Below are 22,960 nucleotides of genomic sequence, written 5' to 3' on the forward strand. Positions count from 1 at the left end.
CTGGCAGTCCAGTGGTTAAGACTCCACGCTTCCGAAGCAGGGGACGCAGGTTCAGTCCCTGGTTGGGGAACTAAGATCCTACATGCCACACAGCTTGGCCAAGAAAAAAAAGAAAAAGCTTCTAAGAACCATGCCAGTGTCCACTGGGCTCTGGAGGGGCCTCGTGGATTCAGCGGATCGCACTGGGGGCCCCGCCCCCACAGGCCCCTGTGCACACGCCTTCCCTTTTCTTCACGGTGCAAGCTCTGGCCACGCAGATGTCCCCTGCGCCTGAGGGGCAGCCCCTGGGCCCCTTTGATGCAGACGGGGGCTCTGCCTGCTGTGCCCCAGGCCTGTTTCTGGCCAGTGCGAGCTGCCAGCAGGGTGCCACCTGGGAGGTGGGGGGGCCAAGTATAAACTCAAGCAACTGTCTGTGAAGCACAAAGGAGCAGAAGGCTGACCAGGGGAGAAGCCCCCCGCCCAGGCCCGCTCGCTCTTACCACCTTTCAAGTACGGAGCCAGACATGTCTAAAGAGAATCCATTTTTGATAAATTAGAACACAATGGCAACAGTGTGTATCTATAATATACATATAAAAAAGTCCAGTTTCAAACTATGAGCAAAACAGGTGCACAGACCATGTGTGATCACAGAACCCTGAAAACAGGAGGGCAGGACGCGTCCTGTGTTCCGCTCCAGCCGCTCCTCAGCCCTCGGCGCCCTGGGCGGGCGGCTCCTCGCCGGCCTCGGCCCGCCGGTGCCTGCGCATGTGCCTGTACTTGTCCACGTAGGCCTTCACCAGGTTGCCCACCTTCACGGGGTTGATCTCCCCGCTCTTGCTGTGGCAAATCTGGGGGTAGGGGGAACAGTGACCCAGACATCCCTTCGCTCCCCACACGGTCATGGATCATGGGGACCAGGCCCTGGGGACCCTGTGAGGGGCGGCAGACAGGCTGACGCGCGTCTACCTGCTCTGCCCACTTCGCAGGGTGGCTGGCGGCCCTCCTGAGGCGATCTGGCATGTCCGCCTCTAGGGGGTCTCATTTTTCTAGCCGTGAGTGGGGTTAAACGTAGTGTTGCTCAACCTCTAACAACGGCTCACAAACAACAGCCTTTACACCCCAAGCACCTGAGCGGCCGGCTACAGCGAGGGGGTGTGGGGTGTGGCCACGCAGCCCGGGGCTCTCAGGCCCCGCCCACCGCCCCAGCCCCTGGCTCTCGGGCCCCGCCCACCGCCCCAGCCCCGGGCTCTCGGGCCCCGCCCACCTTCTGCACGGCTTTGCGCAGGATGTCCTTATACTCGTCCTTGGTCACCTCCCTCTTCTGGTAGAAGGGCTTGATGGCCAGCTTCACCTCCTCCACGGCCCGCTCCTGCACATGCAGCTTCTTCATGTACTGGGGGAAGGACACCGGGGAGGGCTCAGCACCGGGCGACCGGCCCGCGGCACCGGGCGACCGGCCCGCGCCTGGCCCTGGAGGAGGAGCAGGGTCTCACCTCCTCATTCTTGGCCTTCTCTGGGGCCGGCCTGGGAGGAGCCGTCCTCTCCTCAGAGCTGTTGGTAGCAGTGGCGGCGGCAGTGTGGCCGGCCAGCTCTGAGGCTGCCCCGCAGCCTGGGACGGGCTGGCTGCCCTGGAGGAGGAACTGGACTGCGGGCTGGCTGACAGGTGCGTATGGCGGGATGCCTGATGGCAGGGCTGGGCCGGGGGGCAGGCTGGGGCTCTGTACCTGGGCGAGAACACAAGCCTGCTCAGCCTCTGCACACTCACTACCCTGTGCCCTCAACCCCCACTTCTGAACCCGAAGAGCCCAGGCAGCAAAGGGCTGGTGCGTGCAGCCCTCAGCCCCAACCCAGCCCAGCCCGGGTAGCCTGTGTGCTAGGCCACATCCCTCCAGACCAGGGGCCCACCTGAGAGGGGTCAGTCGGGGGGAAGCCGGGCTCTGGAAGCACGTAAGCAGGGGCAGGAGGCGCAGAGAAGGGTGCCTGATGGAGCCCAGCCACGGGGCCCACGTCGTCAGATTCCCAGACTCCCTCCCGCGGCTTCTGTGGCCTGTGAAGTGGTGTCCCTAGGGGCCGACATACGGGGGTGGGTGTACTGGGGCCCTCCAGGCCACAAGACTGCCTCCTGGCTAGAAAATTCCAAAAACACATCCTGGAGCAAGGACCCCAGGGCAGGCGCTGCCATCCCACCCCCAACGACCAAGGTGGCCTGGGAGTCACCCGAGGATCACTCCCCGCCCCCCAAAGTGCCTACTCACACAGGCCTCTGTTGTTGGCCGGGGCCTCACACTCCGCCTCCTGGAGGTTCCAGGTGACCCTCTTCACCAGCGCCTTGGCTCGCAGCAGGGGGTTCTGAGAGGGGCCTTCCTCCTTCCCCACAGGCGTCCCGCCCGGGGCCTGGGCTCCCAGGGCACAGGGCACTGTGGTGGCCTCGTCTGCGTCCTGCTGGAGCGAGTGCTTCTCCTGGGGGCCCTCGCTCCCAGGCGAGGGCTGTGCCACATCCTCACCGTGGATCCGAGACACCTCCCTCCGGATGACGGCCACCGCCAGGCTGGTGTCGTGCTGGGGGCCAGCTGGGGGCACGGCGGGCTTGGGCAGGAGGTCGCGCTCCGGGGAGGAGTCCGTGCTCTCCGGGGAGGGCGGGGAACTCATATCATCAATCCGCATGAAGATGGTGTCACTGGAAAAGTCCTCAAAGAGGTGCCCCGCCTCCACAGAGTCGCCGTAGTCCACGTCCTCCGCTGGATACTCGGCCAGCACCTCCGGGACTGGGGCGGTCTTGTCGACTTCGGGCCCTTCTGGCAAGCCGTCTGCTCCTGCTGAGGATGGGGGCCTAGCCGGGGACCTGGCCGGGGGCTCCCTGTCTGGCCTGGGCTCCCCCTGGGGAGGGGGTGCTGCAGAAGCCTCTTTCAGGGCCAACTTCCGCTCAGGAGAGTGGGGGTGTGGCCGCAGGCGCTTCTCCCGGGACCGAGGCCGCCGGTGCGCCCGGGGCCTGTGTTCCGGGCTGGCAGACCTGGACCTTCGCCGCCGCCTCTCTCGGGAGCCGCGCCGGTCTCGCGGCCGCCCCCTCCTCTCCCTGGGGTGCCTGGCGGGGGAGCACTCCCTTCCCCGAGACCTGGACCCTGACCGCCGCCTCTTCTTCCTGCGGCCCTCTCGGTGCTCGTGGGATGAGCTCCCGGAGCGGGAGCGGGACCTCCGCCGGCTGTGGCCCCAGGAGCCTCTGCCCCGCTCCCTGCTCTTGTCTTTCGTCTTCTTCCGCTTGGCGCGCTCGCGGCTGCTGGAGCGCTCGCTGGACGACCTGCGGCCCCGGGCCTTGGGCCGGTGTCTCTTGCGCTGGTCCTCGCCCGCCGGCGGCGAGGCCGACCTGGAACTCCGGTCCCCTGAGCAGGACGAGCGGGAGCCTGAGCGGCCAGCCCGCTGCTCCCCGGTGGCCGCCCTCGGCTGCGGGCCTTTCTTCCGGCTGCGAGAGCTGGAACGGGAGCGCGAGCGGGAGGGGGAGCGCAGCTCCACGACCCTGTGGGTGGTCGCAGGCGGGGCGTCAGGGCTGGGGGGCGTGTCGGGCTCCACCACAGTCACGCAGGTCACTGTCCGGCCCTCAGAGCCGAAGAAGGAGCTGTGGGGAGGCAGCTCCTCATCACCCCAGGGCTCCGGTGGGGACGGCCGCTGCGCCTGTGTGCAGGGCTCCTCATCCTGGAGCTCAGGCAGACTGGAGGGCCCCCGGGGCGGCTCCGGCTCCTTCCCCGCGCCGGCCTGCACCGTGTAGGAGGTGACGCAGCGCACGGGGGGCGGCGCTGGGGCCTTGGGGCTGTCGACAGAGATGGTCCGTGTGATCTCCGAGGGCAGGAGGCCCAGGCGCTCGGGGCTGCTGCTGGCGGAGCTGGAGTCGGAGCCCGTGGGGTTGAAGGGGTCGTAGATCTCGCTCTTGAGCTGCTTCGTCTTCCTGACGGAGAAGAGGGGCGAGGGGCTTGCTCTCCTCTGCACCTTGCTGTCCACCGGCCGGAACGTGTTACAGAAGCCAGGGCTGAGCAGTCTGCCAGAATGGGCTGTGTTCCCAGGAATGTTGATCCTGAAACTCTCAAAGGTGGAGCCAACAGCCTTCCCCCGGGCGGGCCCCAGTGGGCTGGGGGGCTGGGGGCCCCCCGCCGAGTGCGCACTGGGCTCCTGCGCGCCCTGGTTACTGGGCTCACCCTCTACCCGGGCCCCGCAGCCAGGCTGTCCGGGGCCCTCCCTGCCTGTCAGCCGGCTGATGCAAGAGCTGGGAAGCTCGACGCCCTGCCTGGTGGCGGGGCCCTCGTCCCCCCGGCTGCTGTCTCTCCTGATCTTTGGTATCCTGGGGAGCTCGGAGATGTCTGTCCGCCTGGGAGCTGGTCTCAGGGCCTGGCCCAGCAATGCACTCTTGGAGGGCGAGTCAGAGCCGCTGTGTGAGGCCTTCAACGCTACAGGCCCGAGAGGCAGAAAGTGCTTGCTGTCGCCGCTAACCCGGCTGTCCTCACTCTGCTTTATACCAGGTCTGCTCTCGCTGGACAAGGTCTGAGGCTGGCCCGACCGAGGGGTAACCGAGGAGTCCGGCTTCGCCGCTGCCCCCGACGTGAGTGCAGGGACATGGGCGGGGGCGGGGGCAGCCCTGCCAGGGCAGCTGGGCCCTGAGCTCTGCTGCCCGCTTCCTGACTGACACCCCCCGGCGCCCTCTGGCGCTCTGGACGGACCAGCTGAGTTCCGCTGAAAGGAGACAGGCACTGAAAGACAGGAAGGCCGAGCCGTCGGTCCCGCTGGCCCCGCAGGGGCTCACCTCCCCCGGGACGCCCTCCCAGCGCGGTGTGGTCTCCATGCCTGCTTGCTCAACACTGCGGCGTGGGCTGCAGGCTCTCTGTGCTGCGGCCCATGTCGCCGCTGCCCCCCGCACTCTTTATGGATCAGAACGGGCCTGGGCTCGAAAGACCCTTAAAAAGGAGCAGCACCCCAGGCCACCACTGGCTGCAGCTATGTGGCCTGGCCTGCCCTTCATGGCCAGATCCACCCCAGCCCTGAGACCCACTGGGGCCCTGATCTGTGGAGAGGGCCCTGTGCTGGTCCCTGGGGCTGTGAGAGCAGGCAAGCAGCTGTGCCGCGGCAAGGAGGGCCTGTGGGCCGCCTGGAAACCCCACCACCAACTGCACTACCAGCAAGCAACGGAAAGGTATCTTCAGCCTTCAGCGCTGCTTGAGAGTAAACCCTAGGGTCGCCCGGTCGGCCACACGCAGACCGCCTCCAGGACACGTGGCCCTAACCCCAGGTGTGCGGAGGGCGGCAGGAGGCCGTGGGCACAGCTGCTTACCTGCCCTCTTGGCGCTGAGGGAGCCGTCGCGGTGGATGACGATGTCGGCACCGTTCATCATCAGAAGGCTCTGGCCGGACAGGATGCTCCCCAGCAGGTCAGGGCTGGGCTCCGCGTCCACATCCGGTTGGGGGGCCACGGCAGGAGCGCTCCTCCTGCAGGCAGGCCCCGCGGTCTCAGCCCCTCCAGCCCCGGTGCCCCATGTGCAGGCAGGGACCCCGAGAGAAGGAACCCCCACAGTAGCTCCCACTAACGGATGGCAGGGAGACGGGGTAGACACGTGCGAGGCCCTTGGCCCCAGCTCCACCGACAGGCGGAGCGCGTGAGCAGTGGTGCCTGGCTGGGCTGGGGGACCATCAGCCAGGAGAGAAGGCTGGCTCCTTGCCCAGCCCCGTGCCCCGCGTCCCTGGCTTGGGACTGGCTGCAGTTCCTCCTCACCCACGAGCCGGGGAAAGGCCACAAGAGGTCTCAGGGTGCCGGGTGGCAGAGCGCCCACCCGCTCTGTAGTCCACTGTTCTCGCAGGCCTGGGGCCCACCTACACCCCATCCATCCCATCCTGCCCCCCAGGACACACCTGGAGAGCCCCATGGAGACGGGTCTGGCTACAGGCTGGTGGGAGCGCAGGGCTGACCGGGACAGAACCCTCCTCTTGGCGCTCAGAGGGGAAGCAGGGCTTGCAGACGCCTCCTCACTGCTGCGGAGGAACACAGGCCAAAGGGCAGGTGGCCCTCGCGTCCAGGCCCAGGGAGCTCCCACCCGCCCTCCACAGCGAGCGGCCCTTGGCAGGCTCTGTGACTCAACACTGAACCGCGGCCCTGCACAGGGACCTTGTGTCGGCAGCTGCCCCAGCCTCTAAGTCGGGAGGGACGGGGGCAGACATGCCAAGGGAGCACAGAGCTCTTTTCATTCACCACCTAATGGGGTCTGAGAGCTGCTCAGAGCAAGGAATTTCACAAACACAAACCCCGAGAGTGAGCCAGGCTCCAGCGGAAGTGGCATGTCCACCGGCCTGGGGGAGAGAGCCCAGCCGCTCTGCACCCACCTGTCAAAGGGGTCCAGCTCATAGGGGTCTCCAAACAGGGAGAGGGAGGCTGCCCCGATGTCGGCACGCATCAGCCCCAGAGACGGGTCTGCAGGCTTGTACACGGAGGGGGTGCAGGCTCCACGGGCCGGCCTGCAGAGGCCCAGCGTCCGTGCGATGCGTGAACGAGCTGTAGCTTCATTCTGAACCCAGGGTCAGAGGGAGAAACGACAGGGCTGAGATCCACGGCCTCTGGGAATGCCAGTTCAACTAGGAACCCACGGCACCAAACACGGGGCAGAGGGCTGGCCGCCCTGGAGCCTGAGGGGCGCACGTGCTCATCACACAAAGACCCCGCCCAGGCCTCACTCCACCCGCCTCACACCAGGTGCCTGCCACCCTGGGCATAAGCTCCAAACAGGTGGGGGGCCTGGCCCCACGGGCCCCCGTGGCTCCAGAAGCCACTCTGCGGTGCTCTGAACACCCCTCACTTCAAGCCTGTTTTCAGCCCACGCTGCAGAAATGTGCATCTTTATCGGCGAGCCTCCAAGTAATTAGAGATACTTCTTCCGTGCCTCCCACTGTCCCCCCTCCGCACACAGGCCAGAGAACCCGAGGGAGACCCCGCCCCGGGCTACCTTTATCTTCTGCACTTTCGTCTTCTTCACACGACCTGGGCGTTTCTTCAACCTCGCCCCTGAGCTCCTGCTCTTTGCAGGCGGCCTGGACAGGGCTCTCTTCCGTCCTGATGCTTTCCTCCGCCTTCCTGCCGAGAGCACGTTGACAGTGCTCGCTTCGCTGTGTGCCCACCCCGCTGTCCCCCAAGACTCAGCCAACCAACACCCGTCCACCTGGCCTGGGGCACTGCTCCCTGCTTCTCGTTACGGGGTTTATACACGCTTCCCCCCAGGGGCGGGGGGCAGCGTACGGCGAGGACAGGGCAAGTCTGAGCTTACGCTGATCTCCAGATCTGACCACTGGAACCAGCAAGGAGACGGTTTACACCACCACGGAACACTGAAGCAGAGGACGTGAGCCGCTCAGCGGCCTCACTGAGGAGTGCTCCCAGAGGATGGGGAACCGACGTGAGCCGCTCAGCGGCCTCGCCGAGGAGTGCTCCCAAAGGCTGGGACAGGGGACTTCACAGTACATTTCCAGCAAACACATCCCGAGGACGACCCTGCACAGCCAGCAGCCACCTGGGTGCTCTGGGCGACGGCAGGGGCCCAGGCAGCCACAGGGTGCCCCGAGGCCGCACTGCTCCCGCAGCCTTGGAGCACTCAGGAACCTCAGCCCAGAAGTAGGTTCCAAGGAAGACAGAGGTCCACCCTCGTGACTGTGCAGTGGAAGTGTGTACACCGAGTCTGGGTCCCTGAGCCCACGACGAAGCTGAGAGCCCTAAGCGATCTCCACTGGAGCATGCCGCAGCAACTCAGGGACAAGAACCAGTCAACACAGGAGCAGACAGAAACCACGCTCCGCGATGCGGCCCGTCAGGAGGGAGCCGCTCCGCCGTCTCCTCAGCGACTCGCAGACCTGAACCTGACGGAACCCCCACCCACGCCTGAACCAGCCGCGGGCCTCCAGCCACCCAGGAGGCGAGATCTGGCCCCCAGGAGACCTGCTCACTCCACCCCGTCAGAGGACAAGGCGCGTAACAGGCAGCCCCAGCGCAGCACAGAGCTCTGCTCCAGCTCCACGTAAGCTGCTTTGAAATTCCACCACGTCTGTGACACAATCAGAACTCCCGACGCTGACAGGCTGCATCACGAGGCTGTGGAATTACTAATCATCTCCTCAGATGTTACAACGGCCTCGGAGAAACACTCCCTCTCTTCCAGAAACACGCTGCGAGACATGTACAGGTAAAACGAGAACGTGCTTCAAAGTAACGCAGGAGGGGAGGAGGACACGGCCATCCTGGCCGGGAGCGGCCAGGCCCCAGGGAGAAGGTGACAGGGTCTGTGTCCCTCAGCCCCCACAGCTGTGACCACAGCTGCAGAGATGTGACAGCCGAAGACAGGGAGGCCCAGGACACAGCAGGGGCGAGCAGATGAAGGGTGAGCTGCTGGGTCTGAGATGTGAGGTCCTGGATGTGAGCGGGGAGAGTCAGGAGGAAGACAGGCGAAGCGGAACCTCTCACCTGAGCCGGCAGCTCAGGGATCAGCGTGACCTCTGGGTGCAGAAAACCGTGACCCACAGGTAGCCCTCAGGTCTCATCTCCACACCCCGCCTGTCCTCTGGGGAGGCCAGGAGCACAGGAAGACGGGAGGAGCTGGGCAAGAACACAGCGCCGCTGCAGGCGCACACTGCCGCTGGAAGCGGGGTGGGTGCCTCTGACACGGCCCCTCCGCGCCAGCCGGTCCCCTCTACTGAGCCAGAGCGGCGGACACACCCACCCACGGGGAAGGGTCTGCACAGCAGCTTCACCACAGAACAAGCCAGATGCCCGGCACAGGCAGAGGGACAAGCCACGACACGTGCCTCAGCAGGGAAGGGAAGCGAGCCGACACACCCACCACATGGAGCCCCAGGTCACCGCTGGTGAGCAACCAGAGCACACGCTCGAGGCCTCCCGCGCAGGAGCCAAGGGCGCAAAGACAGCACCCACGGCAGGATGGCGGGCGCCCGGAGGGGCTACGGGGGCAGGGCCCGGCTGGAAGGCTCGCTGGCCTCAGTGGGAGCCACGTGCCCGGAGCAGAAGCACTTGTCACGGCAAATCCGTCTCAACAACACTGGCTTTTAAAAGACCACAGACTGTAAGCCACTCAGTGAAACAGGAATCCACGTCTCCCGATTCACACAAGCAGTCGAGCAGGAGGGCCAGCTCCTCTACAGAGCAGAATTCTGACCAGCAGATACAGACACAAGACGGAGCAGGAGCCGCCAGGGACGCTGACCTCAGGTGAAAGCTTCTCCTTGGGAGAGATGAACCGAACTTCCTGAGACAAAGTTACCAAGACTAGCACGGAAAAGGCGCAGAGAGCGTGCACAGCACGGCAGCTGTACAGAGGCTGAACAACGTCAGCAGGGAGGCCAGGCACAGGGCTGCACCGGCGGGCTGCCCGAGTCAAAGGCGCGGCGGGAACCTCCACGAGGCCGCCGCAGGCTCGCCCCGACCCACGCGGGGAGGCTGGGCCACTCTGATGCACATTCGGGGCGCTGCCACACCAAGAGCCCCTCAACAGGGCACTCAGAGGGACTAAGCAGACCCAAACCCCAGGCCTGCAGTGCCTCGGATGCACTGGTCTGGCCGCCATGGAGACCAGGCCGCGCCACAGCAGGGACCGCGGGCAGCGAGAGCCGGGAACGCCTACCTCCTTTCCTCCTGCGGCGGGCGGGGGCACGCGGCCCAGGGCGCTGGTATACGGCTGTGCTGAGCCCGGCAGCCACGGCTTCAATGGTTTCATCCAGCAGAGAAGACATGAGGTACCTAGGGACACGCTGCAACAGCACAGGATGGCATGGTCGGGGAGCGGAGTCGCCTCAGACCTCGCGAGGGAGCCCAGGGATCCCGAGCCCCAGAAGCTGCGACAGACAGCAGGCAGGCTGCGGGGTCTCCCGAGTACCCATGGGGAGTGGGGTCTGGGGAGGCCTCCCGAGGGGCAGGTCAGGCCCGAAGGCAGGAGGAGGAGCGCTCCTGGGCCTGAGGAGAGCGGACTGCAGGCCTCGGTGGTGGGTCCTGGGCCCAAGTCCGCCGCCGAGTCCCTCAGCCCTCTGGGTCAGCACCACGGCCCCTGTGGGTGACAGCGCTGCCCAGCAGCCCCAGGGCCAGCTCTCCGCTGCTGCCGCCACCTCAGGCCCCCTCAGCGTCGCTCCCTGCACACAGCCAGCGTGGAGGGCCACAGGCACCCACCTGGAACCTCCTGGCCGTGGAGATCCGGTTCCGGTTCACCGTCGCTCGCACCCTCTCGCTCTGCCGCGTCCTGGCGATGGCCCGTGTCCTCCCCGTGCGGGGCCGAAGCCGGCTGGTGGTGGGCACCACGTCAGCCAAGAGCAGGGAGACCTCTTCTTCGCTCACAGGACCCACATCTTGGAAGAAAACACCCATGGCTGACGCGCTCTGCCACGCCCTGGCCCTGGCCCTGGCAGGGGGACTTGGGAACAGAAGGCAGGGTGCACCTGCCAGGCACCTGGGCCCTCAGAACCCCCCATTGACCAACCCCATGTCCAACGTGCCCTCCCGCCCTCGCACCGGAGTCCAACTGAAAGCCATCCCTGCCAGACAGCCCGATGCCATCTCCCTGGGCCGAGGTGCCCACCCCCACAGAAAGGGTCTGGGCTGCCCGAGAGCAGGCAGCACGTTACCAGTGGCAGAACCGGCCCCAGGGGCAGCACATTCTGGACAGAACCACTCATCCACTGGAACCTCCTGGAGAGGGGGGTCCAAGCACTCCATGTGGTACCTGGGGGACAAGAGGGCGTCTGAGCCTCACGACGGTGCCCCCAACGTGGTGCTGTGCCCTTGTACCCCCCTCACCCTGGAGCCCTAACCCTGCAACGCAACTGCGTCTGGAGATGGACCTGCAAGGGTGGTGAAGTTAAGTGAGGCCACCAGGGTGCACTCCAGGCCCCGGGACGGGCGTCTGAGAACAGAGAGGAGACACGGTGCCTACCCCACCCCGACAGCAGCACCGGGGCCCACCCGGGCTGCCTCGGAGGCCCCTGCCAAGGACGTGGGGCAGGCGACTGTGCCTGGAGCCGGGTACCCCTGTCCGCTCCCTTTCCCCAGGCATTCTGGGCGGCCGGACCTCCTCCATAGGCTTCGGGGCATCTCGGCCCTATGGAAGGGCCCAACAGCCACTCAACTCTCTGCGGGGCATGTACCATCTGGGGCCAAGAGACTGGCAGCTGGAAGCTGGCAGCTACACGGGTAACGCCCACCATTCCTGGGAGGTGGTCTCCAAAGACATGTCATTAGGAGGTCCTTTCCCACCCACCACCACGGTGGTGGCCCTGCGCCCCCCAACCCTGAGGAGGAGCTTCACCAGCACCAGTTCTGCCCGGAGACACCTGCCCCACGGTGCTCCCTAACTTGTCCTCAGGGGAGCAGTCGGGGAGGAGCCACCAGTGCTGGCACCCTGGAGACTCCAGACAGCACCAAGGCAGGCGGAAACCAGCGCCAACCCCACGCTGCACACCCAAGCCCGGGCTGGACTCCACTGCAAAGCCTCCTGCCGCTCCCAGCCCTGCCCTGTGTGAGGTCACAGGGAGGCAGATCCTGCCCCGATCCCCAGGCTGGACCTCACCCGAGCACCCAGTGGACAGATGCCGCAGGCTGACCCCAAGCACCGGGGAGCACCCAGAACCCACACTAGGTCTCAACCTGAGAAATCCCCCCGACGCAGTCAGTCTCAAGAACACCGCCCGACACTGAGAGGCAGAGTCCCACGGAAACATCTCCAGAACTGAGTGCGGTTCAACCGTGGTTTCACCACCACACCCCAGGGTCTTGCAGCAGAGGCTGGCGGGGGTGATGGGGGACCCTCCTGCCCAGTCTGTAACCACAAATCCCTCCACGGAGAAGACAGCTGCAGGCTCAAGCCCAGGAGACCCCCGTGGCCACTCAAGGAGGCTTGCAGCGCTCACGCGTCTACAGCAACGACCCCCTCCCACGACGACGGCACAGCCCTGACATGGAGAGGTCCCCACTCACGAATACTGTTAGGTCAAACACAAATGGGGGGAGTGCCCGGTGGTTCAGTGACCGTTTCACTGCCAGAGCCTGGGTTCAATCCCTGGTTGGGTAACTAAGGTTCCACAAGCCCCATGGTGCGCCTCTACTACCCCAAAGAAGTAAAAACCTTAGGGAAAATTGAAGCTTGGCAAATGAACACCCCACTCGGGGCTCCCCAGTGCCCCAGCATCCGCGAGACCACCAGAAAACGCACAGGCTAGTTTTAGGCTCAGGGAAGCCAGAGGCAAAGGCGGTAACCGCGGCTACGCCAGAACCAGCCTCTCCTTCCCCTGCGTGTAGCCTCCCAGGCGGCGTCCTGCGGTCTCAGCCCCTTCCTGCACAGCCATCCACACTGGGAAAGAAGACACGGTCTGTCCCGCCTCCCACGGTCACAGTATGTGACAGCAAGATCCGTGGGCTGGACACCAGGGCCCCGCTTCTGCACTCCAGATCCAGAGTGACAACAGGCAAAACATGACTCCCCCAGACACGGCTGAGCTCCGGGACTATCAAGGGGCAGGCACAGGGGAGTCAGACCTCCAGGGCTGTCACTGGACGTGGAGGCGGGTGAGGAAGGAGTCCGCGTTCTCAGCGGTGTGAACCCCAAGGGGGACTGGGAGGCAGGTGGAGATGTGGTCAGGCCCTGAGAGAGGGCCCTGCTGCCTTGCGGCAGGGAGACGGCAGGAAGCGGGCCCTGGCGGGTGGCCCAAGCAGTCTGCACTGTCCCATGGGCACCGGCCCTCCAGGGCCCTCGCTGCTCCAGAGTGAGGAGCGGACGGATGACACCCACGGGCTACCACATCCACAGGACGGCTGGCAGCCCATCCTGCCCACCTGCCCTGCGGGGGAGGCTCCCACGCCTGGCCTTGCATGGCGGGCGGGTCCCACCCGTGTCCACCCTGGCCCAGCCGGCCCACACCCCCGTTTCCCGCTTCTGCCCTCCGTCCTGAGGGGTACGGTGCACCCCTGCGAGCAGTCTCAGGAGATGGCTGGGAACGGGGAGGGTGTACACGGCAACAAGGGAAGCAGCCACGGGGAGGGTAGAGGAAATGGGGCGCGAGCCGAGGCCAGACTGGCGGGCGCAGTGGCAGACGCTGGGGTTCAGGGGGCCTGTGGGGGCTCACGGCGCCGAGCACGACCGGGCAGGCCTGTGGGGGCGGCTCACGGAGCAGACGCCCACAGGCTCCCCTCTAGCACGTCCCGACAGCGCAGGGCCGGGAGAGCCGAGGGCGGGCGTCTTCCTCACTGCTGGGGCCTCTGCAGCAAGGAAGGTCCCAGGGGTCCCAACTCGGAGCCAGGCCCGACGGGACGGGGAGGGGCTCACCCGGCGTCGCAGCCGTCACAGAGCAGCAGCCGGTCCTCCCGGTCGCTCCGGCCACACACCTCACAGAAGGTCGGGTCTTCATCCTCGTCCTCCCCAAGCTGGGCACTCTCCACCGGAATCTGGGGACGAGAATGAGCTGAGCACACAGCAGGCAGGGTCCAAGCCCCAGGGCCATCTATGTCGCTCTACCCCGACCCAGAGCGGACTCGCTCGCACGGCTTCTGTGGGCCCAGGGGCTCTGAAGTAACACGCACACGGTTTTAACGTTTTCTAACTATTTCAAGACAGCAAGCCCCAAGAAAGAAACGACTCAACGGAGAACAAGGTGTGCGCTGCAGAAGGACCCCAGGGCAGAGGAACAACGAGCCAGCCAAGCCCATGGGCGGCGCTGCAAAGTGGGGAGGCGGCGGGCAGACAGGGACTCGGGCCTCTAGCGGCCACCACCCCCTGACAGCCACTACTGCGCCCCACAGTGCCGCCAGCAGGCACCATATGCGGGGGGCGGGCCGTCTCGCTCTCCTGCTCCGCGTCCCGCCCGAGGACCAGCGTCTGCTCCTCCCTCCCCGCCGTGCTCCCCAGCTTCGCTCCCATGCCAGGCAGGCACTCGGGGCCTCCCCGCACCTCCGGGCTCTCTGCCGAGTCCAGACCTGCTGGTGTGAGGGTCCTTGCACCACTCTCCCTCCCCAGAGGACGGCTCAGGGCCCGCCCTCACTCATAGCTACTCAAGCAGAGCCGGCCTGCAGGGAAACTGCCCGCGCTCCCGCGGCCTCTGGGCAGAACAGCAGAGTGCAGGCGGGCACAGGAGGGCGTCCCTGGCAGGATGGGGCCGCGTCGCCCACACAGACTCAGGGAAATCTGTGTGCCCAGAGCGGAGTCCCTGCTGCCTCTGGCTCCAGAGTAAAAAAACAGATCTCTGGCTGCAAGCAGCCCACTGAGAAGATGTGCAGCCAGTCTGTACACGCCATCCTCCCCGGCAGCACCCTGAGGCTTGCGAGAACCTCCCTGACCAGGGCTGAACCAGGGCCGGACTGTGCAGGCAGGGAGTCTCAACCACCAGGCCACCAGGGAATGCCTGCTCTGAGACTCTCTAACACTGCTGCTCAACAAAAGGAGGCCTGCAGAGGCCGCAGCAGTGAGGAGCACGCCCGCCCTCGGCTCTCCTGGCCCTGCCCTGTGCCTTCAGAAGTCTGGTCCCGAGAGCTGGCCTCCTCTCCCAAGTCTGGGGTCCACCCCGGCCTCCCCGCCGTGGCTCAGGAAGGAAGCCGCTTCGGAGACGCAGAAGAGGTGCGTGGAGTGGAGGGCGGGAGTCAGGGACGGCCCTGACGCAGAGCCTACGCTGGCCAGGCACACGGCGCCACCACCAGCCGGGCCCCGAGCCCACAGCTGCAAAAGGCATTTCCGCGCATTTCTAAAGGGCACGCAACCAACGCTTCAGGAGAGCAAATCATCTTTTGAAGGAAGGTTTTCCCCTGAGACGGGGGCCAATATAATACACGTAAGGAGGCACCTACACTTACCTTCTTCAAGATTTTACCACCAAATTGAGCTCGAATACAAATATATTTAAATATAGTTCGATCAACTGGACAGGAATTGGCGTTCTGTAAAAGAATAAGAACTGTGTTATAACCTTGAAGAATCAGTCACTGTTAACATCACCTCAAGACGATTCCTCTTGGAAGCCGAGAGTTCCTTTCACAAGAAACTCAGTCACTGACTCGGTGCTGGTGTGCACCAGGCCCCGTGCGAGAGCTGAGAGCACAGCCGAGCGGAAGAGAGAAGCCACGCTCCCGTGGTGCAGGGCAGCTCTCCTGGGGAGCCGACACCGGAGCCATCAGTGCCCAGGGAACAGGAGGCCGCGGGGCGGCAGGCGCGCTGGGGGCCAGGCGGGCGGCTGGGCACGGACGAGGTGGCTCAGCACTCGAGTCGCTGGGCCACCGCCACCCTCGCTGCGGAAGGGCGGGTGCAGTGCAGCCAGACCTGCCCCTGCTCCAGGGCCCACGCCATGACGGAGGGAAGGGGGGAGCAGCAGGCGAGGCCGGTGTCCTGAAGCCCGGCACGGGCCGGAGCTGCGGCCACTCGACCTCGGGCTCACGCCTCTTTGAGTTTTTTCCACAAAGTTCAGAAGGGGGCGGGCAGCGCTGCCAGAGCTCACCCTGCAGCCCCCACGACCCCCGTGTGCACTACACTGCTGTGCTCACGAGTCAGGCTCCGTGTCCGCGAGCTGACCCCTCAGCACACGCCTACCAGCCAGCTTGGCCGGCAGGCTGCCCTGGGCCACCCGGGGTTTCTCGCCCATGAACCGCCCCCCCTTCGTTCTGTGCTGCCCAGAGTGAGCGTCACCAGCCACCCAAGGGCCCAGAATGGGGACACAGCAGAGACCAGGCTCGGACGCCACCCAGGGCTCCAACCCCTGCCATCAAGCAGAGACCCAGACCCACCAGGGGCAGGCCAGGGGCTGGCCACCCACACAGAGCCCAGCCCGAAGACACGCCACGCACCTTGGACCACTCCACGATGCAGTCGAGGCAGAAGTAGTGGGCGCAGTTCTCGGGCGTGCCCACAGCCTGCTCCCTGAAAGCATTGAGACAGATCGGGCAGCTCTCGGAGTCGTCGTCAGAATTAAACGCACCGCCGCCTTCCCGCGTTCCCTGAGAGGCCGCCGCGGCTGCTGCTGCGTCCACGTCATCACCGTCTTCCTCAGAGTCCTCGGAACCTTAAGAGGCAAGGGTGCAAGTCTGTGACCCGGCGCTCAGGAGGCACGAGGCCCCAGCTGCGCTTGGAGCCGAACTGGAACCCCCGCCGGAGGCAGACGGCCCCCAGGGGTCATCGGCCCCGGGACTCCTGGGACTCGGCTCCGCGGCAGCTGTCCCGCCGGCACCCTGCCTGCCCCACGGGCACCACCGCCCACCGAGCCCTCCTGCCCTCCAGATCACAGCTGAGACCTGTCCTTCGGGAAGCTTCTCACCAACCCAGGACCAGGGAGTCCGAGCCCAGCCCCTTCTCGTGATGAACCCTAAACCACACCCTTGGCATCCACCCCCCCGAGCTAACCGCTTCTTTATGCGCTGCCTCTGCCCCTGGATGGTGAGCTCCTGCCCATCTTCCAGCCCCCTGCACCCAGCCCCTGTCCACTGGCATCCACAGGCCCTCTGGCCTCCACTCCAGGGCTGAACCGACAAGGACCTCACGTCCTCTGCTGCCAAGCCCCAAGTCTATCTGCAGAAACTAGTGGAACAGCCCCATCATGGCCTGCAGATTCAGCCCAGAGCTGCCTGTGCCTGCAGAGAAGCCACAGTCGAGCTCGGGAATAATAGGTCGCCAGTGCACACAGGGTCGCAAGCTCACGCTGCTCCTTCATAGGCACCGTCCCAAACACGAGGGGTTACCTCTCTGGAACATTCTAATGCTCATATCCACGGAGCTCCAAGGACTGTGATAAACCAGGCGGAAGCCTCAACACCCACACAGGTCCCAGAGGCGGTGTTGGCAGGGAAGCAGTGGTGAGCCAAGCTCCCAAAGCCCAGCACCACACGGCGGGGGGGCTGGGCGGGACAGCCTGGGGAGCCCACAGGCCACGCGCCAGCCAGGGCGGCCTGGAGGCCAAGGCAGGCGGTACGGCGGGTGCGCGGCACTCGGGGCAGGATGTGCGCACGGCAAAGCTCGCGCACCTAAGCTCGGAGGTGCCGACTGACAGTCTTGTAGCAGTCGCTCCACGCCTCTGCCGGCTCCCTCGGGAGTGTGGGAACCAGGGCTCAGGCCACCCTTGTTCTGTAACAGGGTCCGGGCCCACCCTGCCCACAGGTCCGTCCGGCTGCACATGCTCCCTGCACACACCCTTCACGCTGCCCCCTGTTCTCAGGCCCTTTACCCTCCTGCTCAAACTACCACACAATTGCACTCATCTCACACACTAGTAAAGTTACTGCTCAAAATTCTCCAAGCCAGGCTTCAGCAATACGTGAACCGTGAACTTCCAGATGTTTAAGCTGGACTTAGAAAAGGCAGAGGAACCAGAGGTCAAATTGCCAACATCCGCTGGGATCACTGAAAAAGCAAGAGATGTCCAGAAAAACATCTATTTCTGCTTTCTTGACTATGCCAAAGCCTTTGACTGTGTGGATCACAATAAACTGTGGAAAATTCTGAAAGAGATGGGAATACCAGACCACCTGACCTGCCTCTTGAGAAATCTGTATGCAGGTCAGGAAGCAACAGTTAGAACTGGACATGGAACAACAGACTGGTTCCAAATAGGAAAAGGAGTATTGTCAAGGCTGTATATTGTCACCCTGCTTATTTAACTTCTATGCAGAGAACATCATGAGAAACGCTGGACTGGAGGAAGCACAAGCTGGAATCAAGACTGCCAGGAGAAATATCAATAACCTCAGACACGCAGATGACACCATCCTTATGGCAGAAAGTGAAAAGGAACTAAAACCCTCTTGATGAAAGTGAAAGAGGAGAGTGAAAAAGTTGGCTTAAAGCTCAACACTCAGAAAACGAAGATCATGGCACCCGGTCCCATCACTTCATGGGAAATAGATGGGGAAACAGTGGAAACAGTGTCAGACTTTATTTTTTGGGCTCCAAAATCACTGCAGATGGTGACTGCAGCCATGAAATGAAAAGACGCTTACTCCTTGGAAGGAAAGTTATCAGATGTGCAACAGGAAACCTAGACAGCATACTGAAAAGCAGAGACATTACTTTGCCGACTAAGGTCCGTCTAGTCAAGGCTATGGTTTTTCCAGTGGTCATGCATGGATGTGAGAGCTGGACTGTGAAGAAGGCTGAGCGCCGAAGAATTGATGCTTTTGAACTGTGGTGTTGGAGAAGACTCTTGAGAGTCCCTTGGACAGCAAGGAGATCCAACCAGTCCATTCTGAAGGAGATCAGCCCTGGGTGTTCTTTGGAAGGAATGATGCTAAAGCTGAAACTCCAGTACTTTGGCCACCTCATGCGAAGAGTTGACTCATTGGAAAAGACTCTGATGATGGGAGGGGTTGGGGGCAGGAGGAGAAGGGGACGACAGAGGATGAGATGGCTGGATGGCATCACCGACTCGATGGATGTGAGTCTGAGTGAACTCCGGGAGTTGGTGATGGACAGGGAGGCCTGGCGTGCTGCGATTCATGGGGTCGCAAAGAGTCGGGACACGACTGAGTGACTGAACTGAACTGACTCTCCTGCTGCCACCAGACAAGAGACCTTCCCACTGTGTCATCAGCCCGACCACATCAATGTGAGCCAGCTGCCCAGCTAAAGACAAAGCTCACTGCAGGCGGCTGCCAGAGGAGGCCACCGTGTTAGGCAATGTTACCCTGACAGCTCACAGCCTCCGCTGGTGGGTGTGCTGAAGGTGGCAAGCTCACCAAGGCTGTTTTGTGAACAGCAACCCCCGTCATGGCACGAGGAGACCCGGGGCCCCGAGGATGTCCGTGTTCTCACCAGATCCGTCCTCCAAGTCCCTGTCCGCGTCCTCCTCATCGCTGTGCTCGCTGCCAGAGTCGTCCTCGGAGGCGTCACTGTGGGCCTCGCTGCTTCCTTCTAGAGCGATAGGGAAAAACACAGGCCTGAGGGGCAGTGTCACAGCCGAGGCAGCGGAGAGCAGGGCTGGGGAGAAGGTGCGCAGGGCGTTCAGAGCACATCCAACAGGGCTCCTGGCAGCACCCCGCCCCCGCGTCAGGGCAGCCAGGGTGAGGTGCGCAGGGTGGAGGCTTCCGCTGGATTTAAGAGCACATCTGTAGCGACTACGTCAAAAATAAAGATCAGACCACGAGCTACTTGGGCACTTTAAGAGCAAAGCGTAAAGACTCACTCCCTGCTCTGGGAGGAGGGGCAGGGGGCAGCTCACCAGCATCGCTGGCCAGGGTGGCAGGACGGAGTCTTGGGTGGCCATTGGGCCCCGGGCTTCGGTCCACAAGCTCGTCCAGGCTGTCGTCATCCATCACTGGACATGGGCATTCAGCTCTGAAAGAACAGAGGGTCGAGTAAGTCCCCTCTGTCCCAGGCTTTGCATTCAGCTCCCCACCGAGAGCGAGTGACAATCACTGCACATCTCAGTCCTGCTGACACGTGTCCCCCCGCAGCACAGGAGGCAGAGCTGGCTCAGAACTGCGCAGGCACACACAAGACTGGCTCCTGTTCACAGAGCCACGTGCACGGCCAGACGCCAACTTAAAGCAAGCTCAGCATAGCCTCAGACCAGCCGTGTTCCTGTTCAGCCACCTGCCACACCTCAACACTTCCCGGGTACCCAAGGCCAGGCTCGAGGGAAGCTGAGGCAAAGCGGGGCTTTCAGCGGCGGGTGGGCGCCCGAAGGTTCAAGCGCCAAGCTGGCTCTCTGCCCACACTCCCGTGGCATGTCCCCCTCAGCCACGGCTGGCCAGCCCAGCTCCCGCCCACCTGCCTCCCCCAAGAGGCCAGGGGCACCAGCCGGGGCTCCTCTGACCTGGCCTCGGCCCCTCCAGGAACAGGGCCAAGTCAGCTGCCTACCCAGGAGCAGCACAGGGCCGTGGGGAGCAGGGGCCGGGCTGCCATGCCCACCGGCTCCTGGTCACCACCTGGGGGTGCCAAGCCTGCCTGCTCTGCAAGGCCGCGGCCGGGGTAACGGCGAAGACCAAAACCGGTGACCTCACAGACGTAAAGGGACACAGGCGCCCTCCTGCACCAGGGCCTCTGACTTTGGTCTCGAAACAAGGGCTCCTTTCCCCTCAGGGCTACTCACTTCCTGGTGACCCTGAGAGGGGACCCCCGCCGTGGCACAGTGCGTTTCTGAGTCCAGTCTGCACATCTAAGGAGCAAGATCGGAGGGACGGAAGCAAAGCAAGAACAGGGGCAGGAGGTGAGGCGGATAGTAGCAAGCCGAGGTCAGGAGAGCCTCTCACTCCCGGACCCCACACGCCATGTGCTTCACACGCGTCAGCTGGCACCTAGGGCAGGCGCTGTCGCCACCGCCACAGTACAGCTGCTACTGAAGAACGGTTCCCGACAGGGCTGGAGCGAGGGTCACAGCCAAGGTGTCACACATCCCAGACAAGGCCCCCGGCTCTGGATGGGTGTCTTCTGAAACAGTGAAGGCATATTAACTTCACTAAATTGCCACCAGCCAAACGATGCGTCTGCCTGGAAACAGTCAACTGAGTCTATGAACCCCCTAAAAGTCACCACCTGTTTTCTAGCTGGTACCCTAAGGTTGAGAAAATCAGTCAGTCCTGCTCAGCTAAGGGTCTGCACTCCCCTGCTTGCTGAATCAGCAGCACGGCAGGGACCTTAGCTGTCTTCCACCCGAGCCCTGACCACAAGCACTGCTGGAGACACACCGGCCGTGGGACAAGACGCTGCCGCTGCCCACCCAGGAGCACGGCACCTTCCTGTGCACGTGGCGGCGGCAGGGCCACTGCAGGTGGACGACCTGTGGGCCTCAGGCTGCACCTGTGACCAGATTCCACAGCGCCATCGTACGACACCCACCTACCGTACCTACCCTGCCCGATGGCGTGCGGCATGGGTCCTGCACTGGGGATGCTCAACCTATGAGTGGGGGGCGGTCAGTGTTCACACCCAGGAAAGTACCAGGGCAAACTTCAGAAAATGTAGCCCTCCAAGCAGACCACAGAGCACCCTCAGGGACGGTTCACTCGCACAAGTAACCCCTGGCTTCTCCCTCAGTAACTGAAACCGAGGCCTGCCTCAGAGAGCTGTCAGAAGAGGTCAGTGTGGCCATGATGGGGTCTGGCCCATGGGGACTTGCCGGGGACACCAGCTCTGAAGCGAGGCTGACTCCCTGTGTCCCTGCACAAGCGGGGTTCAGTCCCTCAAGCCTGAGCTCCGCCATCACAGCCGGGAGGAGACTTTCCAAAGGCCACCAACACCCCTCCCTTCCCTGCATGGTCACACAGAGTACCTCTGGCAGCACCAGGGGGAAGAGCCCAGGAGTCTCTGAAGGTACTTCCCAGACCACGCAGCTGTGCAAACACTAAGTAAGAGACCAACACTAGGGACCCCTGGCACCCCGTCTCTCCGTGAGGAACGCCACACTCAAACACTGCGGGAATATGACCCCGGCTCAGGACCTACCGGCCCCAGTGGCAGCCCCAGCTCAGATGTGCCTGCCCAGGTCCACTAGCCCCACCTCCGCTCACACGCTCCAGACCAATGCCCAGGAAGCCCTTTCTGCAGGAGGCGCTCGGCCCCTCCCGGCTGCCGGCCGCCCCAGACGGGGCCGGCAGTGCTCTATGGCTTTCCTGCCCAGTCTCCAAACTTGGGGGAGCCAGGGGGAATGTAAACAAAAGTAGTATTTCCCTCTATTTTCAAATCCAGGGACTGAAAGCACCTTTTATCCCAACTAAGGAACCAAAAGGCCTTCCGGTGTGGTCACTGGCAGCTGTGCCGTGACCAGAACCTGGGTGCCCGTCCCAGGCCCTGAGCAAGGGTGTCAGGTCCAACAGCTCAGGTCCAACGGGCTCGAATCTCAGTTGTCATTCATCGTCTGCCAGAGCAGCTAAAAGACCTTGGAACTGTAAGCTGCAATACAAGTCGAAAAGCGAGAGCCCAACCTCCCCACCACCAAAAAAAACAACAAACTAGAGTCCAGTAAGGTCTTGGCAGGGTTGAGAGAGACACCGAGAGTCCATTACAGGGGGCTGCTGGGAGAACCAAAGCCAGGCTGGCTCTATCAGGGCCCTGCCACCAGCCTGGTGCAAAAGAAGAACCAGTTATTGTCATTCTGACTCAACATTCTTTCCGTAAGAAAAACACCAATGGTTCAGGGAGAGGGCAGGCGTGCTAAAGCCCAAGTCAAAGCTCACTTCGCGTTAGGTTCTGTCCAAGTGACCAATGGCCAAACCGTGGCTCACCAGGTGAGTACTATTCTGTTACAGAAGCAAGAGTATATAAACACCGCCAAGCTGACATCGACGTAACACAATCCTTGTTAAAAAGAAAAAAAAAAAAAAACATGGGCCAGGAATCAGAATCAGGGCTTCGGTTAACAACCGGCCCTGGCTCGGCATTCAGCAGCTGTGTGACGCTGGCAAGTTACTTAACACCTCCGGACTCCAATCTACTTATCTCTAAAAACAGGAAGGCCAATACCTACTCCTGAGAGACTGCTATGAAGACAACGTGAGTTAAGGAACGGGAGACCATCCCAACAACCACACGGGCCTGTCGACACACAGGCGAAGCCAATAAAAGCAGAGAAGACGGGGCGCTGGAGGCGAGTTAGCAAAGGGTCACACTCGCTCTCGGAGCGGGGAGAGCGACAGCACAGGGGGCGGGCGCCACAGGGCGAGGCGGAGGGCTCCTCGCCTCCCGGGAACCCGGCTGCAGGCGGGCCGCCCGGCCTCTGCGCGAGGCCTCCAGCGCCCGCAGGAGGCCGCCGCCGCCCGGCAGCCCGGGGCCTGAGCAGCGCAGGCCTCGCACCGCCGGGCAGGCCTCAGACAAAGCGCGCGGCGCCCGGAGCGGCCCTCCGGCCGGGGCGCTACTGAAACCCGGGAGGCCGCGGCCCGTACGTACCCGGAACCGTGCGCTCGTCGCCGCTGCCGCAGCCGCCGCCACAGCAAGAAGCACAACTAGGCCGGGTCGCCACCGCCACCGCCGCCGTCGCCGTCGCCGCGCGCTCCTTGACCCGGAAG

The 22,960-nt window shown here is 63.6% G+C and overlaps 1 protein-coding gene across 4 annotated transcripts; it reads right to left on the reverse strand.

Annotated features, from left to right (window-relative positions):
* Positions 1–500: 500 nt before the first annotated feature.
* On the reverse strand, positions 501–22,960 carry PHRF1 (PHD and ring finger domains 1). 4 transcript variants are annotated; one of them, XM_040255430.1, is made up of 18 exons: positions 22,842–22,960; positions 19,177–19,292; positions 18,771–18,869; positions 15,818–16,032; positions 14,834–14,917; positions 13,317–13,435; positions 10,624–10,721; positions 10,172–10,347; positions 9,633–9,759; positions 6,954–7,081; positions 6,337–6,518; positions 5,869–5,985; positions 5,294–5,448; positions 2,238–4,715; positions 1,888–2,045; positions 1,476–1,706; positions 1,247–1,375; positions 501–830 (listed from the first exon to the last, which is right to left on the reverse strand). In XM_040255430.1, exons 2-18 carry the CDS (start codon positions 19,268–19,270, stop codon positions 687–689), a joined length of 4,734 nt encoding a protein of 1,577 aa, XP_040111364.1. In that variant the 5' UTR covers positions 19,271–19,292; positions 22,842–22,960; the 3' UTR covers positions 501–686. The 4 variants fall into 4 exon arrangements, with proteins under 4 accessions (XP_040111364.1, XP_040111362.1, XP_040111363.1 ...); XM_040255428.1 differs by having other exon boundaries at positions 1,888–2,108; XM_040255429.1 differs by having other exon boundaries at positions 5,869–5,988.

Source organism: Oryx dammah, unplaced genomic scaffold, assembly GCF_014754425.2.
Source record: "Oryx dammah isolate SB20612 unplaced genomic scaffold, SCBI_Odam_1.1 HiC_scaffold_15, whole genome shotgun sequence".
Taxonomy (NCBI): Eukaryota; Metazoa; Chordata; class Mammalia; order Artiodactyla; family Bovidae; genus Oryx; species Oryx dammah.

What these genes read in the sequence shown, in the direction of transcription:
- PHRF1 (XM_040255427.1), bottom strand. Translation starts at nt 19,270, where the DNA reads ATGGATGACGACAGCCTGGACGAGCTTGTGGACCGAAGCCCGGGGCCC. An exon ending in TGTGACGGCTGCGACGCCGG is followed by an intron (nt 10,722 to 13,316) that starts GTGAGCCCCTCC and finishes CTTGTCCCCCAG; the next exon opens with GTACCACATGGAGTGCTTGG. An exon ending in CGAAAGTGCAGAAGATAAAG is followed by an intron (nt 6,519 to 6,953) that starts GTAGCCCGGGGC and finishes CCCTGGGTTCAG; the next exon opens with AATGAAGCTACAGCTCGTTC.